General features: G+C 45.7%; 1 protein-coding gene across 1 annotated transcript in view; it reads left to right on the top strand.

Annotated features, from left to right (window-relative positions):
- The window catches only part of HECTD4 (HECT domain containing E3 ubiquitin protein ligase 4), a 111,580-nt gene that overhangs the window by 77,707 nt on the left and 16,768 nt on the right, over positions 1–17,105 (top strand). The window contains exons 48-58 of the mRNA XM_008583961.1: positions 751–911; positions 4,367–4,548; positions 6,029–6,234; positions 6,532–6,662; positions 7,017–7,222; positions 8,841–9,020; positions 11,817–12,587; positions 12,702–13,237; positions 14,213–14,420; positions 16,148–16,371; positions 16,464–16,615. Coding sequence (XP_008582183.1) covers positions 751–911; positions 4,367–4,548; positions 6,029–6,234; positions 6,532–6,662; positions 7,017–7,222; positions 8,841–9,020; positions 11,817–12,587; positions 12,702–13,237; positions 14,213–14,420; positions 16,148–16,371; positions 16,464–16,615 — 2,957 coding nt within the window. The remainder of the gene's footprint in view (positions 1–750; positions 912–4,366; positions 4,549–6,028; positions 6,235–6,531; positions 6,663–7,016; positions 7,223–8,840; positions 9,021–11,816; positions 12,588–12,701; positions 13,238–14,212; positions 14,421–16,147; positions 16,372–16,463; positions 16,616–17,105) is intronic.

Below are 17,105 nucleotides of genomic sequence, written 5' to 3' on the forward strand. Positions count from 1 at the left end.
GGGTTGCGATCCGTTGCTGGACACGGAAAAAAAAAAAAAAAAAAAAAAAAAAAAAAATTTCTATCTGGTATGGAAAAACTAAAACACTGTCAGTATCTGTAATCGGATGTCTTTGAACTTTTAGACTCAATCAATGGCATGAAACTAGCATTTACTGCTGTAGTCTGGTTATATATATATTAGTCTATATATGTATATTTGTGTGTGTGTGTGTGTGTGTGTGTGTGTGTGTGTGTGTATCCTCTACTTTTATCTATTTTGTTGATGAACCATATCTGATTCTGCTCTGTACCTTCCAAAATACCACTTTGAAGTTTTGTTTTTGTTTTTTTTTAATTACTGGCTTTCGGCCTTTTTATTAGTTAACTCACATTTATATTTAAAAATTTATTTAAAATCTTCATGGTTCTTAACGTTTATTATTTTGTTCTTTTCTCAGAAAAGTAGTAGCAAGTTTGTATTGTATAAACTTGTAATATGTGTTTCAAACATATATTGTGAATTCCCTTTCAATTTATTTATTTTGTCTGTGAAATAGCAATTAGTTGTAAATTATAAGAATAATAACTAAAAGCCTAGACTTTAAGTATATATATATGTGTATATGTATATATATATATATACACACATACATACACACACACATTCCAAGTATATACTATATACACACACACACACACACACACACACACACACTCAGAAAACAAAGTCAGTGCTCAGAAAAACAGACATTTTCTCTTATTATCATAGGTGAATGAATTGGTGCAGGTGGAAACGTATCTCCGAAGTGAAGGCGTGCTGGTGCGATACTGGTATCCTATTGACATGTTGGAAAGACCCCCAGCAGGCTACCGCAGGACTGCCACCAATGGGCTGGTCACACTGGACAATACCAACCTCCAAATCCACAGGTAAAATTGAGCCTTTCTTTCTAATGGGTCCCAGAAATCCACTTGCTATGTTTTACCACATGTACCATTTATCCTTGACAAGAAAGCTTTTCCTTCAAAGCTAACAGAGAGAGAGAAAGCAGCTAGAAAAGACAACGGTAAGATTGCAGGATTGGGAAGAACAGTTGGGGCATCTAGAATCACCCGGCCTATGCCACATACACTCTCCTATGAATTGGGGGCACTCAGGGGTAGCTAGAGATTTGGAGAGTGTGGGAAAAGTTACAAAGAGTAAAGCAGGTTAAGGAGAGATAAAGATGTCCGGACACTGTGTGGGCAGCCAGCTCATTTCTCTGTTAAGCTAATCAGGAATACCTTGAGTGTTTGCTTTGTGCCTAGCACTGTGTGGGGCTCTGGAAGGGATCAGAAGGTGCTGTAGGCATGTGCCTGCCCTCAGTGGCTTAAAGCCCACAGATCTGGTGAGTTCGTTTACATGCACTGTTACCAATCCCCTGTGAATTGTTCTTTTCAGTCCTAAAAATTCTTGTAACAATTCAGAGAAAAATATAATAATCAATGAAAGTTCTCTAATAAAAGTTTCCATAAGCTGTTGTTCATGCTTTTCATCCATTAGCCAATATAATTGCTCACTATGTTGTCAATCCAGCTTTGATCTCTCCCTGAAATTCCAGATGCACGTGCCTCTTTCTATCTCCATTGGGGTACTATATGGCCCCATTTGGGTGGTTAAGGTCAATGAGACAATCAGATTTACAAGACCAAAACAGGCCACACTTGGCATTAGCTTTACTTGGAAGATACAGGAGAGGAAGCATGGCATGCCACAGGGCTGTTTCATGGACGGTTCTTCAGCAGGAGTCCTCAGTTGTTCACACAGAAGTGCAGGGGATATTCTCTGACTCCACCCAAGTAATAACTCGGGTATGACGGATAGAAGTCACACAGTAGGGTTCACGTGGTGGCTGAGCAGCCCTATGACCTAAGTCAGAACTGGAATCTTTTGTGATAACTCTGCAGGCATAGCTTCTAGGGACTCCGGCAAGAGGCATACCAGTCATAAGAGTCTCTATACTATAGGAAGCCTCAAAGCTGTGGCTTCCCACCAAGATTGTTCTCTTTCATAGTCCTCCCAGTTCAGATGCAGCTTGCCAATCAGGTCTAAACCATCCAGTGGCTTTCTGTTTCCATGGAGTAGAATTCAGACCCTTCACCTGCCTCACGACAGCCTGAGTGAGCCTCTGCTATCCTCTCATCCAGCAGTGCTGGCCTCTCAGTGGCTGTCACACACCAAACTCGCTTCCTCCTTAGAGCTTTGCATTGCATGACTGTCTCGTTCTTGTTGCTCCGATCTCAGTGAATAGCCACCTCTTCCAAAAGGTCTCACCTCACCCTCTTAGGTAACCAGCCAGTCACTCTTTGACATAACACTGTATTTTAATTTTCTCCCAGGACATGACAGTTTTGCTTGTTGTTATTTTTACAACTTGTTCTTGTATCTCCTTTCTAGAATATAAGCTTTCTAAAAACAGAGGTTTTATCTGATTCTTTGCTAGAGCCCGCAGTGCCTAATCTGGGCCGTGGCACACATTGTAGACTGAAAATATTTGTTGAAAAGGACCCAAAAATATGCATGCTTGAATATCAACATGGTGTTATTAAAAGCTTTTAAAGCTTTATTTAATAAGTCTTTCAGTCATATTTTTAGCAAACATCTCTGATAGATGAAACCTGTTGACTACTGAGTAGCAACTGAAATAAAAGGAAGAAAGTCCTAATAGGGTTACAATTGGCCTAGAAGTGTAGGACATTTCCCCTCAGTATTAATGCTCTGATCAGGGTATTGAGAGAAATATGAAACATGCCAGGCAGATTTGTTTGATCACTGAATACTGACTGGATTTCTGGTCCTGGTACAGATTTTCATAAGAAGTATAGTCTGTCCTAAAGCACTCACGTGAGTTTTAGGGAGGGCTTTGAACAACAAAGAGTAGAGGACTTAGCAGCAGTTGCTGCAGAGGCATTGACAACGTGCAGGGTCTAAGCAGGGGCTACAGGCCCACCTGGCACAATCTCATTACAGCTTCATCCCTCGCAACGTTGGCCTTTTAAATCCAAGGTGAAAGTTGTGAGAGGTACCATGGGGGTTTTTAGCTTTTCCTATTCAGACCTCATGTGTTTTGCTGCAGTGGTCCTTATGTTCTTTGTTAATGCAGTCAACAAATGGACTTCCAAGGAGGGAGGAGACAGGGGAAGTTGGTTTATTTTTAATTCTGGCATGAGAACCAGATAAACTGGTGTAAATGAGAAAGAAACCTCCTAAGATGCAGCTTCTAGCTGTCTTTTTCTCTGTCTTCACTTCATAGTGCTAGAAATTCCTCAAGTATTACATGTCGGGTTCCTTCTTTAATTGCCATTATGCTCAAATATGAGTTATGATACACCAGCATTAAATTTAATTAGGGTCAGTCGGCAATATCAGATGACCCGTTGGTTCAGAGTGAGTTTTGGACTAGATTTTATGTAAACAATAGGACTATGTCTAACTTTTTATTTACATTGTTACTACCAGGAGACTTTTTAATTATGGTGATTAGCTAATAAAATACAGGGAGCCATCCCTATGCTTAGCATTAGCTAGATTCAATTCTTTACCAAGAGATGCAATTCTAAATGAGACCTGCTCAGTCGCTAATGAGCTATTATTCAAGATGAGTGCTAATCATTTTATAAATTCATCACATAAAAAATGCCCACAGTGTTACTTTTATAATAGCTTTATTGGGATATAATTCACGTACCATACAATTCACCCATTTAAAGTACACAAGTCCGTGGTTTTTGGTATATTCACAAAGTTGTATAACCATTACCATAATCAATTTTAGAACATTTTCATCACCCCAGAAAGAAACTCCACACCCATCAGCAGTTGCTTCCTATTCTCCTGTTCCCTCAGCTTCTGACAACCACCAATCTATTTTGTCTCCATGGATTTGCTTAATTCTAGACTTTTCATGTAAATTGAATCATATAATATGTGGCCTTTTGTGTCTAGCTTCTTTTACTTAGAATGTTTCGAGGTTCGTGCATGCGTAGCATGTGTCAGTCCGTCATCTTTTTTATGGCTGAATAATATTCCATTGTATAGATTTACCATTAAGTTAAGGGATTTTGGGTTGTTTCCCCTATTTGGCTATTTCAGATAATACTGCTATGAATATACATGTACAAGTTTTTGTGTGGACAAATATTTTTATTTCTTTTTCCATGGTGCTTTTTGAGTTGGTACCTAACTGTGGCTTTGTATTTAATAAACAAGTGACTCCATTGGGGTACAGAACACAGGGCCTGAAGGGAAGCCCGAGGCATGGTCCTTTCCCAGCAGAGCCCTGCGGCCTGGTACGGGTGGGGCCTGCAGTCGCTGCTCTGCAGTCTTGCCTGCCCTTCCCTTGCAGAGAGCTGCTGCGGTGTGAGGCGGCGCTGGCCAGGCTGTACTGCCGCATGGCCCTGCTCAACATCTTCGCCCCCAAGCTGCCACACTTGTTTACCCGCCTCTTCCACATCCCTGCCATCCGGGACATTACCCTGGAGCACCTGCAGCTGCTGTCCAATCAGCTCCTCGCTCCCCCACTCCCAGGTAAAGCTCAGCTTTGCTGCCATCACTCCAGAACTCGCACTTGTTTACCCGCCTCTTCCACATCCCTGCCATCCGGGACATTACCCTGGAGCACCTGCAGCTGCTGTCCAGTCAGCTCCTCGCTCCCCCACTCCCAGGTAAAGCTCAGCTTTGCTGCCATCACTCCAGAACTCAGCCCGAGAACAGCCCTGAGACACAGCTGGCCCACGCCAGTTGCGCTTCGTGCACTCATCTCCGTGTGGGGGAGTGCCTTCCCACCCTTTGAAAAATGGAAGCATATTACTCCCTTTAGTCATCAATCTATTAAGCACTCATTGAGCTTCCCAAGCAAATCATGGTTAAGGGAAATTAAGTATTATTTGTGAAATCTAGCCACTGTACTTTTGCCATTGACATTCTATTTGGCATTGGAATGAAAGGAAAAGGCTGTTATCAAACCCCCCAAGCAGACCCATTAGATTTGTTGTGACTTCAAGTGGGCCAGCCTGCATGTATCTGCCACCAGGGGCCCTTGGGTGTATGTCCACTTGGGGAATGCAGAGCAATGACTCTGTCCTGAGCCCCATTCAAGGCTAAGGGGCCCCTCCTGTCTTCCTCTGGCACCTCAACGTCCAGCCACCAAGATGGGAGCAAGAGACGAGGGAGGCAGGGGGCCCCCTCCAAAGCCCAATGGCAAGCAACACTGTCAGCCCAGATGGCATCTTGGGTGGCTGCCTTCCAGCTTCCAGCCATGGGCTCCCAGTCAGTGTCTCTGTGCCATGTCTCCACTAGCCCCTCTGAGCCCCCGGCATCCCCCAGCCCACCCCAAGAACGTAGAGGCTCTGAAACATATCCGGAAAGCTTCAAGTGTTTGTGGAAGAAGCTTTGCCTGATGACCTAACACATTGCTTTGCAAACTCCACTCTGAGGCACCCTGGCTGTTCCTTGGTGCAGCTCAGATGGGTCAGGGCAGCCGAATATGTCAGACTCAGGGAACCCCTGAATCCAAGCAGCCCCACTTCTATCTGTTTAACAGACTTGACCTTCTACTTAAGATTTCATTTTAGGTAACAGTTTTACTGTTAAAGAGAAAGCAGAAGTTTCAAGTCCACTGATCTCCTGAATCCTGACCCTCCCCCCAGGGGCTGATTGGTAATGTCTATCACGTGTTTGCCAGAGATGATTATAAAATATATTTGAACTTTCAGCCACAAAAAGGGGCCTTGCCTTCTCCACGGTCCCAGTCCTTGAGACATTGCATCTTTAGGGAATGAAGTTAAAGGATGTGTCTTAAGTGATTTCATCATTGCTAAACAACCTTATTATCTCGTTTTATTAGGGTCTGTTTTTTCATAGTATTTTGCTTATGCCAGCTGATTTTTAAACTTTACAATAAAAGTTTAAAAATTTAAAAGTTTAAAAGGAGATTCATTGTTACGTAGGCTCTCACAGCCCTGCTGCTTTGGTTCTCATAAGCTTCTGTTTTCTTTCCTGTCCCCAGATGGCACCATCAGCTCCAGCTCTATCCTCCTGGCGCAGTCTCTGCAGCATTGCATCCATTCCCAGAACTGCTCTGCCACCGACCTCTTCTACCAGGGCAACTCCCAGACGGTGAGAGAGTGGCTCAACGTGGCCATCACCCGGACCCTGCACCAGGGCGAGGAGAGCCTCTTGGAGCTGACGAAACAGATCTGCTCTTTCCTGCAGGTAGAAGTCTGCAGTTAATGTCCCTGACCGGTGCTTACCATTTTTAATTGGAAGTCTTACTGGATGGCTAAAAATTACTCTCCTTTTTCCCCCAAACCCCCATCCCTCTCAATTTCCTTTTCTTAGAAGCTCTTCTGCTTCGTTCCATCTGCAGGTTTCCTCCTCCTGGAGGGCTTTTTTGTCTTTCTGAATCTATTACAACATGTGCTTTCACTGATTTTTTTTGCCTCATGAGATGAGAAGATGAAATGTGTTCCCTTTGGCCCATGGCTTGCCTTATTAAATGTCTCTTTGCAGACAGCACCAGAGCAGTTCCCCTCAGAAGAGTTCCCAATTTCCGAGTCCAAAGTCAATATGGATGTTAATTTCCCTGGGGCGGCCTTTGTTGTTGTGTCTTGCAAAGAAAGTCAGTCTGGATTCCGCAAAGAGTAAGTGGCCTATTCTCAAAAGAAGCTGATGGGGAGGGAAAAGCTAGATGGATTCTGGTGACACTGGCAAAGGAAAAAAAACCTGAAATTGTTTTTATTCTTTAGTGCAAATGATTTACAGTTCTTCCCATACTCCCGTGTTTGGGGAATTAGTCTTTATGCAGAATGACCTAAAATGTGGTGGAAGAGTTTTGATCCCCATACCAGCCAGCCACCAAAATAAATAAATAATAGAATGTAGTGGAAATGTCTTATGGCCAATTCACATGTAACTTCCTTCTGTGGAAGGGCATTGCTGCCTCCCCCTACTGTGTGTGGCTGGCCTCTTTGTTAATGTCCATCCCTGCTTCACAGCTCCTCTCTCTACAAGGCACCCTGGGCGCGGGTGCTCGTGTATGGGCTCGGCCACAAGGTGAAGCGGAACGGCCAGCTGAACCTCATTGAGGCTGCCTGCTACCCACGGGATGCATCCCCAGCCAACACCGGGCTTGCGCCTCCCCCCACCGCCGACCAGTACCCTTCCGTGGTCCTCTCCACAGACAGGGTCCACATCAAACTGGGTGAGTCTCTTCTTCAGCTCGTGGAGATGCAACCAGCTGCAAGTCCTTCTCTGCTTGCCTTCTGTTGGAAGATACAAAGAATTTTGTACCTTGCCATCTTCCAATTGGCAAAAAAAATAGAACTCTTTGGAGCAGTGTATTTTAGAGGCAGTAGATTAGAAGACCTCCCTTTCCTGCCTGGGAAGGCCCAGCAGATGCTGCCCAGGCTACAGTGGGGATCTCCTTTCCTTTCACAAGTTTGTGCTGGGATACATGCTATTAGGAATGATCTGAACAGAGCAATCTCATCCTTACAGCCGTCTGAGGCTGTAGTTATCCCAATTGCCATTCTTCCAGTTCTCATTAAAACTGAAGTCTCGAGTGTGTAATATGACTTCCTGGGGCACTGGCCACAGTGAGTGTCTGCTCCCCACCTAAGTGGGAGCCTGGTTGCTCTTGTCCCTTGGCATCCTCTGTGAAGCCTCCACAGTGTGAGATTTAGGTGAGGGCTACATCTCTGTAAAAGCTGAAACTGTTGCTGTTTGTCCTCTATATACTGGGGCCAGCTGACTCTGTTTCTGAGTACTAACAGAAAAAAGGAAAGGAAATCTTAGTCACAGAATTCCACGGCTCTTCCACAACATGTTTGATAAGAAAAGACTGTCACATGTTTGCCAGAGATGATTATAAAATATATTTGAACCTCAGCCAAAAAAAGAGGCCTTGCCTTCTCCGTGGTCCCAGTCCTTGAGACATTGCATCTTTAGGGAATGAAGTGAAAGGACGTGTCTTAAGTGATTTGATCATTGCTAAACAACCTTATTATCTCGTTTTATTAGAGTCTGTTTTTTCATAATACTTTGCCTACGCTAGCTGATTTTTAAACTTTACATTAAAAATAGAGGATCTCTGTCTTACCTGTCATTCCTCAATTATCACCATGTAAACATTTCACCCCAAAGTGAGCAAGCCAACCTGGTTCTTTCTGACTTGTCCAAAGCCCTCTGATGCTCAGGCTTATGCCTGACCAGTGCTTGAGGTGGGGTTTGGGGTACAGTACAGGATGTGAGGGCAGTCAGTTCTCGGGACCTCTTTCCTCTCACTGTAGGCAGCTTTGGTCAGACTTAGGCTGTGGCAATGATGAAAGGTAATGAGAGAATCAAAACCCAAGGTCTTGGTAGTGTCTCAAGTCTTGGGGACACCTTACTGGTCCACGGTACAAGCTTAATGGTCTTAATGGGATTACAGCCATACAAAAGGACTGATTATTTCCTTACCAAGCCAGAACATTCTTATGAAGGATCTTTTAAAGTGTGACTCACTGTTCCCATTCTGGGCCCTCCGGCTGGCTGGACCAACTGAGGTGGGAGTGTTTATCCTTCTCTGTTCTCATTACTGCCCTTTGTCCCATTGCCCCACTAGTAGGTGGATTCCCAGGAGGGATGGCCTCCATCTCCCTCTGCACCTGCAGCTGACTCTGTCTGGAGGGTTTGGGAATTATGTTTCCTCCCACTCAATCAGGGTGGGTGGGTGGCCTTTCCAGCCATTGTCTCCATGAGCACCTGGCAGCTCCTCTTCTCGGGCTTATTTGGATCAGGTGCTGCCAGTCACACACTCTCCTCCTTGGTACTTCTTTCAGGGGTGTCTCCGCCTCCTGGGGCCGTTCTAGTTTTACATTCTCTGCCCCCGGAGTTCCCACTGGCCATGGCCTTCGCTGAGCAGCTTCTATCCTGGAAATCAGAGGACGGCGAAGGGAAATCAGAAGATGAGCCTGACACCATTCCTACGTCGGTCCTACTGCAGGTGGTGGAGCTGCTAGGTGAGGCTCACTTTCCCTCAGGACCAGGGGACCAGGGTGGCTGCCGTGGTGCCTGAGGAAGGAACTTGCCCAGTGGCCTAGGGAGTGGCCATAGTAACCCAAGCAGCTGCAGCCTCCTGTCAGATATTTGTCATTTGAAGTGGGCTTGGGGAAGAGATTTGATAGTGTAACCTAGCCTCCCAAATCCATGATTCTCAGGGTATTTCCATTATTTTGAGGGGTGGCAACTAATAATGAAGATAATATTAATTTTATCGTACATTACTTTAAAACATGATTATGTGCCATTATTGTAACTTTGGGGTGGCATGGAAGTGGGCGATGTTGCACAATCAAATGTTATGACTGCATAGCACCTGAAAGGTTAAAAAGGATCACAAAACTCATGGAATTTGAGTTGTGCATTTTACTGTATGCAAATTTATCTCAAAAAATTCTAAATATTGAACTTTAAATTCAGCATGCCTGCTTATGTGTTTAGGGATGAAACATACTGATGTCTGAAATAATCCAAAAGTAGAATGGGTTTATGGATGAATTAGAGGGATGGGCAGATGTGTAATAAAGCAAATAGAGCAACATGTTAATGGTAGAATCTAGGTGGTAGGTATATGGGTATTTACTGTATAATTTTTTCAGTTTTTTTCAACTTTTGTATATTTTTGAACTTTTTTATAATTAAATATTGGAGGGGAAAAAGTTGCAAGCCCAGATGCCCTTGGGGGTCAAACAGATCATGGAAATGAGAGAAATAAAAGAGGAAAGTTGGGGGGTCTTCAGTAAACCGAGGGTATGTGTACCTTGCAGGCAGCCACTGAGTTCCTGCTGCTCTTGCTACATTAGAACGTGGCCCTGCTCCTGCCAGAATTATTTCTTATTTCAAGAAAAGCCAGAACTCCAGATTTTGATGTGAATTTCCTAGTTATTAAATGTTGGCACCTAAGTCACATTCTTTCACACACCCTAGGGGCTGGCTGGGGGTAGGTAAAAGGCAACCACTGTGTGGGAAGGAGGTGCCTATGGTCAGTCTTGGCTTATGGGCTGCCGTGTGCAATTTTGGTGGAGAAGAATTCTCTCCAAGGCCATCCTCCTACACAAATGTCAAATGGTGGAGGAGGGCAACGGAGAAGGTGACATGAGCAGTGTTTCGTCCAAGGGTCTGGCACTGGCCCTGGATCCAAAGGGAGAGCGGAGTTTTGGCACTTGTCCTCTGTGAAAGCTTTATGAGATCCCTTGTTCCAGGACAACCACAGTGTCAAATGGTGGAGGAGGGCAACGGAGAAGGTGACATGAGCAGTGTTTCGTCCAAGGGTCTGGCACTGGCCCTGGATCCAAAGGGAGAGGGGAGTTTTGGCACTTGTCCTCTGTGAAAGCTTTATGAGATCCCTTGTTCCAGGACAACCACAAGATTATTTCCCGTCAGAATTCTCAAACAGCGTCCTTCCTGAGAGCGCGGGAAGTTTAGGTGCTGGACTTAATCACAAACTCTCAGTAAGCCAGCCTGAGCTGGCCCTTGGGACCCCCATCCAGTGATCTTTACCCTATAGAAGACCCGTCAAGATATAATGAATTGCAGTTGGCTCTCTGGGGCAAGGGCTCAGCTGGCTCCATGAGATGCGGGCCTCAGGTGTTCCTGGTCCTTAATAGCTTCTCACATAACACGAGCTTTCTCTCCTTCTGCCCAGTTCCAGGTAAGATTAACATGTGACACACATCTGGTATGATGGGGGCCTTGGTACAAACGTGTAGTCCATCCTGTTGTTCTAGACAGTATTTCCCAAACTTCAGCCATTCTCAGGCCACCTTTATGTGGTTCCTGCTACGTCCTCAAATCATGACTATCAGCACTTATTTACTTAATCATTTTTATTGCAATTGATTCTTTTCTCCTTTTTTTATTATTTATTTATTTATTTATTTATTATTATTATTTTTTTTTTTTTTAAAGATGACCAGTAAGGGGATCTTAACCCTTGACTTGGTGTTGTCAGCACCATGCTCACCCAGTGAGCTAACTGGTCATTCCTATATGGGATCTGAACCCGTGGCCTTGGCATCATCAGAACCACACTCACCCGAGTGAGCCACGGGCCGGCCCCCTTTTCTCCTTTTTTTAAACTTAAATTTAGTTTTAAAGAAATCTTTACATCACTACTCTAAATAGAAAATTAATATACCTTGCCTTACCTAGAAAGTAACTATAAAAATAAATACAAGGAAAGTAAATAGTTGCTGTTACAAAATTCTGGTAAATACTGTTGCCTTTCAAAGGCTCTGGGTCTATGGCCCACTCTCCATTAAGAATATACCAGCTCCAATGGAGGGCTTTCTTATTGACAAAATCAGGACTAAAAGAGAATTTATGAAGAAATCATTTTCTGTACTGCTTGCTAAGATTGGATTGTGTGCCCCCAATCATAAGCATCCCGTGCTCTGGGAAAGATTGTTCTAGTGACTTGTCACTAACTTGCTTGATAACCTAATGAGACGAACATAATGACATTTGGAGCTCCAGCCAGAAGCAGGCTGGCACACTGTCATGTGGCCCAGGACTTAAGGCCACAGCCCCTAGGGCAGCCTGCCAGCCCTGACGCCTAGCTGTCCCTCTAGTAGCTGTAACCTCAGGCTGGCTCTGCAGCTCTTTGTTTCTCCATCTGTAAGATGGGGATGGATAACACCGTAGCTATTACAGGGTCCTTATGAGGACTGAATCTGTTAAAGTGCTTAGAACAGTGCTGGCCCAGAATAAGCACCACGTGAATGATTGCTGTTATTGTTATTTTACATTTGCTTCAGGAAACTTCCTATGGACCACAGACATGGCGGCCTGCGTGAAGGAGCTTGTTTTCCACCTTCTGGCAGAGCTGCTGCGCACGGTACACACCCTGGAGCAGAGGAGGCACCCTGCTGGCCTGTCCTCCTCCATCACCCTCCAGCTGAACCCCTGTCTGGCCATGCTGATGGCCTTGCAGTCTGAGCTCCATAAGCTATACGATGAAGAGACCCAGAGCTGGGTGTCAGGCAGCACCTGTGGGGGCTCAGGGGCAGCGGCTACCAGTGACCAGGGCAGGTTCTCCACATATTTTCATGCACTCATGGAAGGGTGCCTGGCTGTTGCTGAAGTGACCCTGCCTACCAACATGAGTGTCACAGCCAGTGGGGTGACCTCAACAACTGCCCCGAACCTCAGTGACTCGTCCTCCTCCTCCTCGTCCTCCCCAGGACAGACACCACAAAGCCCTAGCCTCCTGTCCAAGAGGAAGAAAGTCAAGATGAAGCGGGAGAAGGCCTCGTCTTCAGGAAAGCGCCAGTCCTCCCACGTGGCAGAAACAGACCCCACCATGCTCAGCATCGGGGGTGGCAAGCCCGAGGACATGCTCTGGTTCCACCGCGCACTCACCTTGCTTATCATTCTCCGGCACCTCACCAGGAAGGACCCACAGGGGCTGGGAGTGACAAGCGATGCCATTGCCGATGCCTGCCAGGCCCTGGTGGGCCCCACTGCCCATAGCCGCTTGCTGGTGATCTCCGGAATCCCCACCCACCTGGACGAGGGCATCGTCAGAGGTGCCATCCGCAAGGCCTGCGATGCCTGCCAGGCCCTGGTGGGCCCCACTGCCCATAGCCGCTTGCTGGTAATCTCCGGAATCCCCACCCACCTGGACGAGGGCATCGTCAGAGGTGCCATCCGCAAGGCCTGCAATGCCCATGGCGGGGTCTTCAAAGATGAGATCTATATTCCACTCCAGGAGGAAGACCCCAAGAAGCCAAAAGACAAGGCTGAGGGCGGGGACAGCAAAGTGGAGCTGGAGAAGACCCTGGGCCTCCCTGACACGGACAGTCTGGAGGTCAGCACGTCAAGCAGCCTGACCCCTGCCCCAAGCGTCAGCGCCTCAGCCTCCACCAGTCAGGCCTCCATCTGCAGCTCCCAGGGCATCTCGCACACCATCAGCGACCTCTCCGCAGACCCCTTGCCCTCAGGCCTCGAGCTGCCCATCCCTCCCAGCTTGCTGGAACCCCATGTGGTGTCCAGCCAGGAGAGCCTGGACATCTCCCTGTGCAGCACTGGCAGCCTAGGCAGCCTGGGCAGCCTGGGGGAGCCCCTGGACAATGCCGAGACGGCCTCAGTGTCGGATATGGGCTCCATGTACACAGTCACGTCCCTGGACAATCAGCCCCTCGCAGCACGCCCCATCAAAGGCTTTGCGGTTGTGGAGGTAATAGCTCTGAGCCTTGGCAGCCACTAAAATCATGACCAAGTTGATTCTGCCAGGCCTCTTTAAACCTTTCAAAGTTATTTCTAAGAGGTTAGCTAATAGGTAATGTTGGAGCAACTGGGGGATCCCTGGGCAGCCCTTGGAAACAGCAGGATGATTCTATTTGAGGTCACATCAGAGTGATATCAAGTCCAATGCCATGAAGTAAATGCACTTCATCACTGACCACTGTAGGGCACCTCAGGAAGCTGCTCTTTATGGTGGGTGGTTTTGTCAAGTGCATCCTGGCCCATGACCCCATCTGTATATTTCTGAGTGGCCTCGGGTAGTTTTCTTCATTGCCATTGGCAGGAGGGAGCTTCACGGAACAGTGTGGGAATAGATCCTTGTCACTCTGTTCCTGGCTACTCTGAGTCTCAGGTGATGTGCATGTTGCCAAATCATGTTTCCACCTTAGGATCCAATGTGTTTCCCATACCTCCTTGTTTAGAAATCCTGTGTCATATGTCTTCCTGTACCTTTGCATAATAGGAATTAGGCTCAAAAGTAAAAACTGTCTTTCCCCTTAGATATGTAGAGCAGAGCACTGGAAGAGAACTTGGGTTGCCTTGCTCTCCCAGTGGGCGATTTCTTTCCTAGAATCACTTCTTTTAATCCATCGGCCTCCTTCCTGGAGACTTCCTCAGAGCCAGGCATGGACTTGAACTCCCTGGGTATTAGAGTAAACCCACAGAGCTGGCCAGAGTTTAGCAACAGGGATGTCCAGTTGAGTCGTTCCCCTAAAATTCGCCATTGTTGGCACATGGGAGAAAATTTTCCAGGAAGGCCCACTCACCCACATAGGGCAGGGCGGCTCTTGCAACTCTGAATATGAGTAGAGGGTTTCCAGTGAAAGGTGGGAAGGGGAAAGCTCATTCATATTGAATGACTGGTCACTTTCTATTCAAGTCCTGACCCTTTGCTTTTTTCACACAGATAAGATCCCGAGCCAAAATTGAGAAAATTCGAGCAAGTTTATTTAACAATAATGATTTGATTGGTTTGTCAAGTTTGGATGGTGAAGATGAATTGATGGAAATGTCAACGGAAGAGATCCTAACTGTCTCTGTAGTAAATCAGAGTTTGTTTGATACCCAAGGGAGCCCAGGGCTAGAAGATTATTTCAATGATAAATCAATTAAAGGTGGGTTATGAATTTTTTTATTAATTTAATAAACTTTTTTTGGAGCAGTTTTAGATTTATAGAAAAAGTTGAGCAAAAATCTCCCCACCTCCCCACCGATTTCCCCTATTTTTAATCTCTTAAATTAAAGAGCAACTTTGGAGCCACTCCTGGGGTTTGCAGGTTTTGAAATGATTTTGAAAATGATTGGGGGTGTGTGGGAGCTGGGACAAGAGGCTCATTGTTTGCTAGTGGTGGCCAATTGTGTGCATCTTCGTATGATGTAAAGAGAACATTCCTGCCCTCTCCCCACTGTCAGGACACTGAAGGCCGCCAGGACAGCCCCTGCCACAGTCCTGCTGTGTTCGGCTAGAGAGACCACCAGGGGTGGCTTGCCACAGCCTGCTTCAGGCTTGAATGTGGGCTTGCATCCAAGTCGTTTTTCTTCTTTTTGTCTAGCCAGGCTCCTCTTGTTTAGGTTCAAGTGTATTTTGTATTCTGTCCTGTGCAGCTAGAATAAACCAAGTACATTGCTGATAATTATTTGGGCATATGCTTGAGGACAGCTAATGCCTCACCCTTTTAAACTGTTTCTTGGGGAAGAAACAGTTCCAGCCCTTTTTTCCCAAAGTCCCATTTTCCATCTCTCTTGTCATTCTGGTGGTTCTTTTGTAGTGGGGAAACCCTGTCTGGCTTCCCCACTTCGATAGGATACCAAGTGCTAATCTGGGATATGGGGCTCTAATGAAGCCCCCACAGAGCTGACTCTAGCAGAAGGCTCTGGTCTAAGGCCAACAGCTCACCCCAAGCAGCAGGAGTGGTTTTTTTTTTTTTCTTCTTATAAATAACAACAGTTTTCTTTGTGTCATCATCTTTGTTTTGTCAGTCTTGCTCAAAAGTTTTCATCCTTGTCCCTTTTTCTAAATCTTTAAGCTTGCTTGAAATTTCATAACAGAGTTCAGTTGTTTTGTTTTATGTTTTTCAAGAACAAAATGTAATACTGAGTACAGTTTTGTCATTTTTAATTATTACCGCAAATCATGACATTTGGAACTATTCCCTCAGAGCTGGGGTCAGGGTAAGGTTAGAGTTCAGTTGTTTTGTTTTATGTTTTTCAAGAACAAAATGTAATATTGAGTACAGTTTTGTCATTTTGAATTATTACCGCAAATCATGACATTTGGAACTATTCCCTCAGAGCTGGGGTCAGGGTAAGGTAAGTAAGGTTGTGGGCACAAAAATTTAATGGGGCTCCAAAAAAATCAGTCATTAAGATAAATAATATTTTAGTGTAATATTTTAAAAAGTCAGAATTAATGCAAAATATCCATGAAGAACCAAAGTATTAAAATTTTAAATAAAGACAGGATCAGGATCAATGTTACTGATTTTTCCTTCTGCATCATGCTCTCATACAGCTTGACACAGCACTATTAATATTTTATATTAATATTTGGTATTATCTCAGACCCTCAGCCCTAGAAGCACACAAATCTGTTCATGATTGGCCCCTTAGAAAAGGCGAGAACGCTTTGTGGAGTGCTTGTTTNATTTGGGTGGTTTCAGCATTTCATTTTGTCCACAAGTGTAGTAAAATCTGGGCCACAGCACATCACCTCTAGTAAATGACCATTACCCACTTTCAAAACTACATAGTTTGCCAAAAATAAATCAAATGCTTGCGGGGCTTGTGCTGACACAGTATGTGCAGGGCAGAATTGTTTTGGCCTCCCTCTGTCCTCTAACAGGCGAGAAGCTGGTGCCCGGGGCCAGAGAGGTTCTGACAGAAATCTTTAAGAGCTGTGCCCATTCAGAGCAGACGCTGAGCCTGACACCCACGAAGCCCCTCAGAGTCTCTGACATCTATCTTAGCAAAGAGCAGATCAACTCCCAGACACCAGGCAACCTCCTCCACCTCTTCTTCACCAATGTCCGGCCACCAAAAAAGGTGCTGGAGGACCAACTCACCCAGGTAGCCACCCCATCCCCACTATGCCTCTACTGGGCCCTGGGTGCCCTGCGGGGTGAGCCTGAGAACCACCTGCTTGCTTTTGTACCCTGCAGATTCTGAGGAAGTACGGTGTGCCGAAGCCCAAGTTCGACAAGAGCAAGTACAGCAAAGCCGGGAAGGAGCAACACCCCGTGAAGGTGGTGAGCACCAAGAGGCCTATCAGCAAGCCGCCTGCCAAGGACAAGGCTGTGCTCAATAGTGTCAGGTGCGTGCCAGGGAGCTCAGGAAGGTGGGGCTGCTGGAGAGGTTGTGGGACCCACCAGAGAAGCCGGGCGTCCTGGCTCCTTTCTTTCTGTTGCCAGGGTCCTTTCAGTCCTCGTCTCCATTAGCCAAAAGCCATCATTTCATTTTGTCCACCAGTACAGTAAAATCTCGGCCACACAGGCTGGGAAGCAGACCAGTCTGAGTTAAGAAAACATGTCAAGTCTACAGAACTGGAAAAAAAAATCCTATTTTTTTAACCACACAAATAATGCATAGTTATTATAGAAGAATTAGAAAATGGATATGTGCGTATTGGAAAAAGATCGAATTATTCCACACATAGCAACAACTTTTAACATTTAAGTACATAACTTTTTATACATCTGTATTATTGTCTTAAATTTTGAATGGCTGAAATGGTACAAAGTTCAAAAACATACACAGTGGGGCCGGCCCGGTGGCGCACTGGATAGTGCACCGCTTGGGAAGCG

Source organism: Galeopterus variegatus, unplaced genomic scaffold, assembly GCF_000696425.1.
Source record: "Galeopterus variegatus unplaced genomic scaffold, G_variegatus-3.0.2 Scaffold3105, whole genome shotgun sequence".
Taxonomy (NCBI): Eukaryota; Metazoa; Chordata; class Mammalia; order Dermoptera; family Cynocephalidae; genus Galeopterus; species Galeopterus variegatus.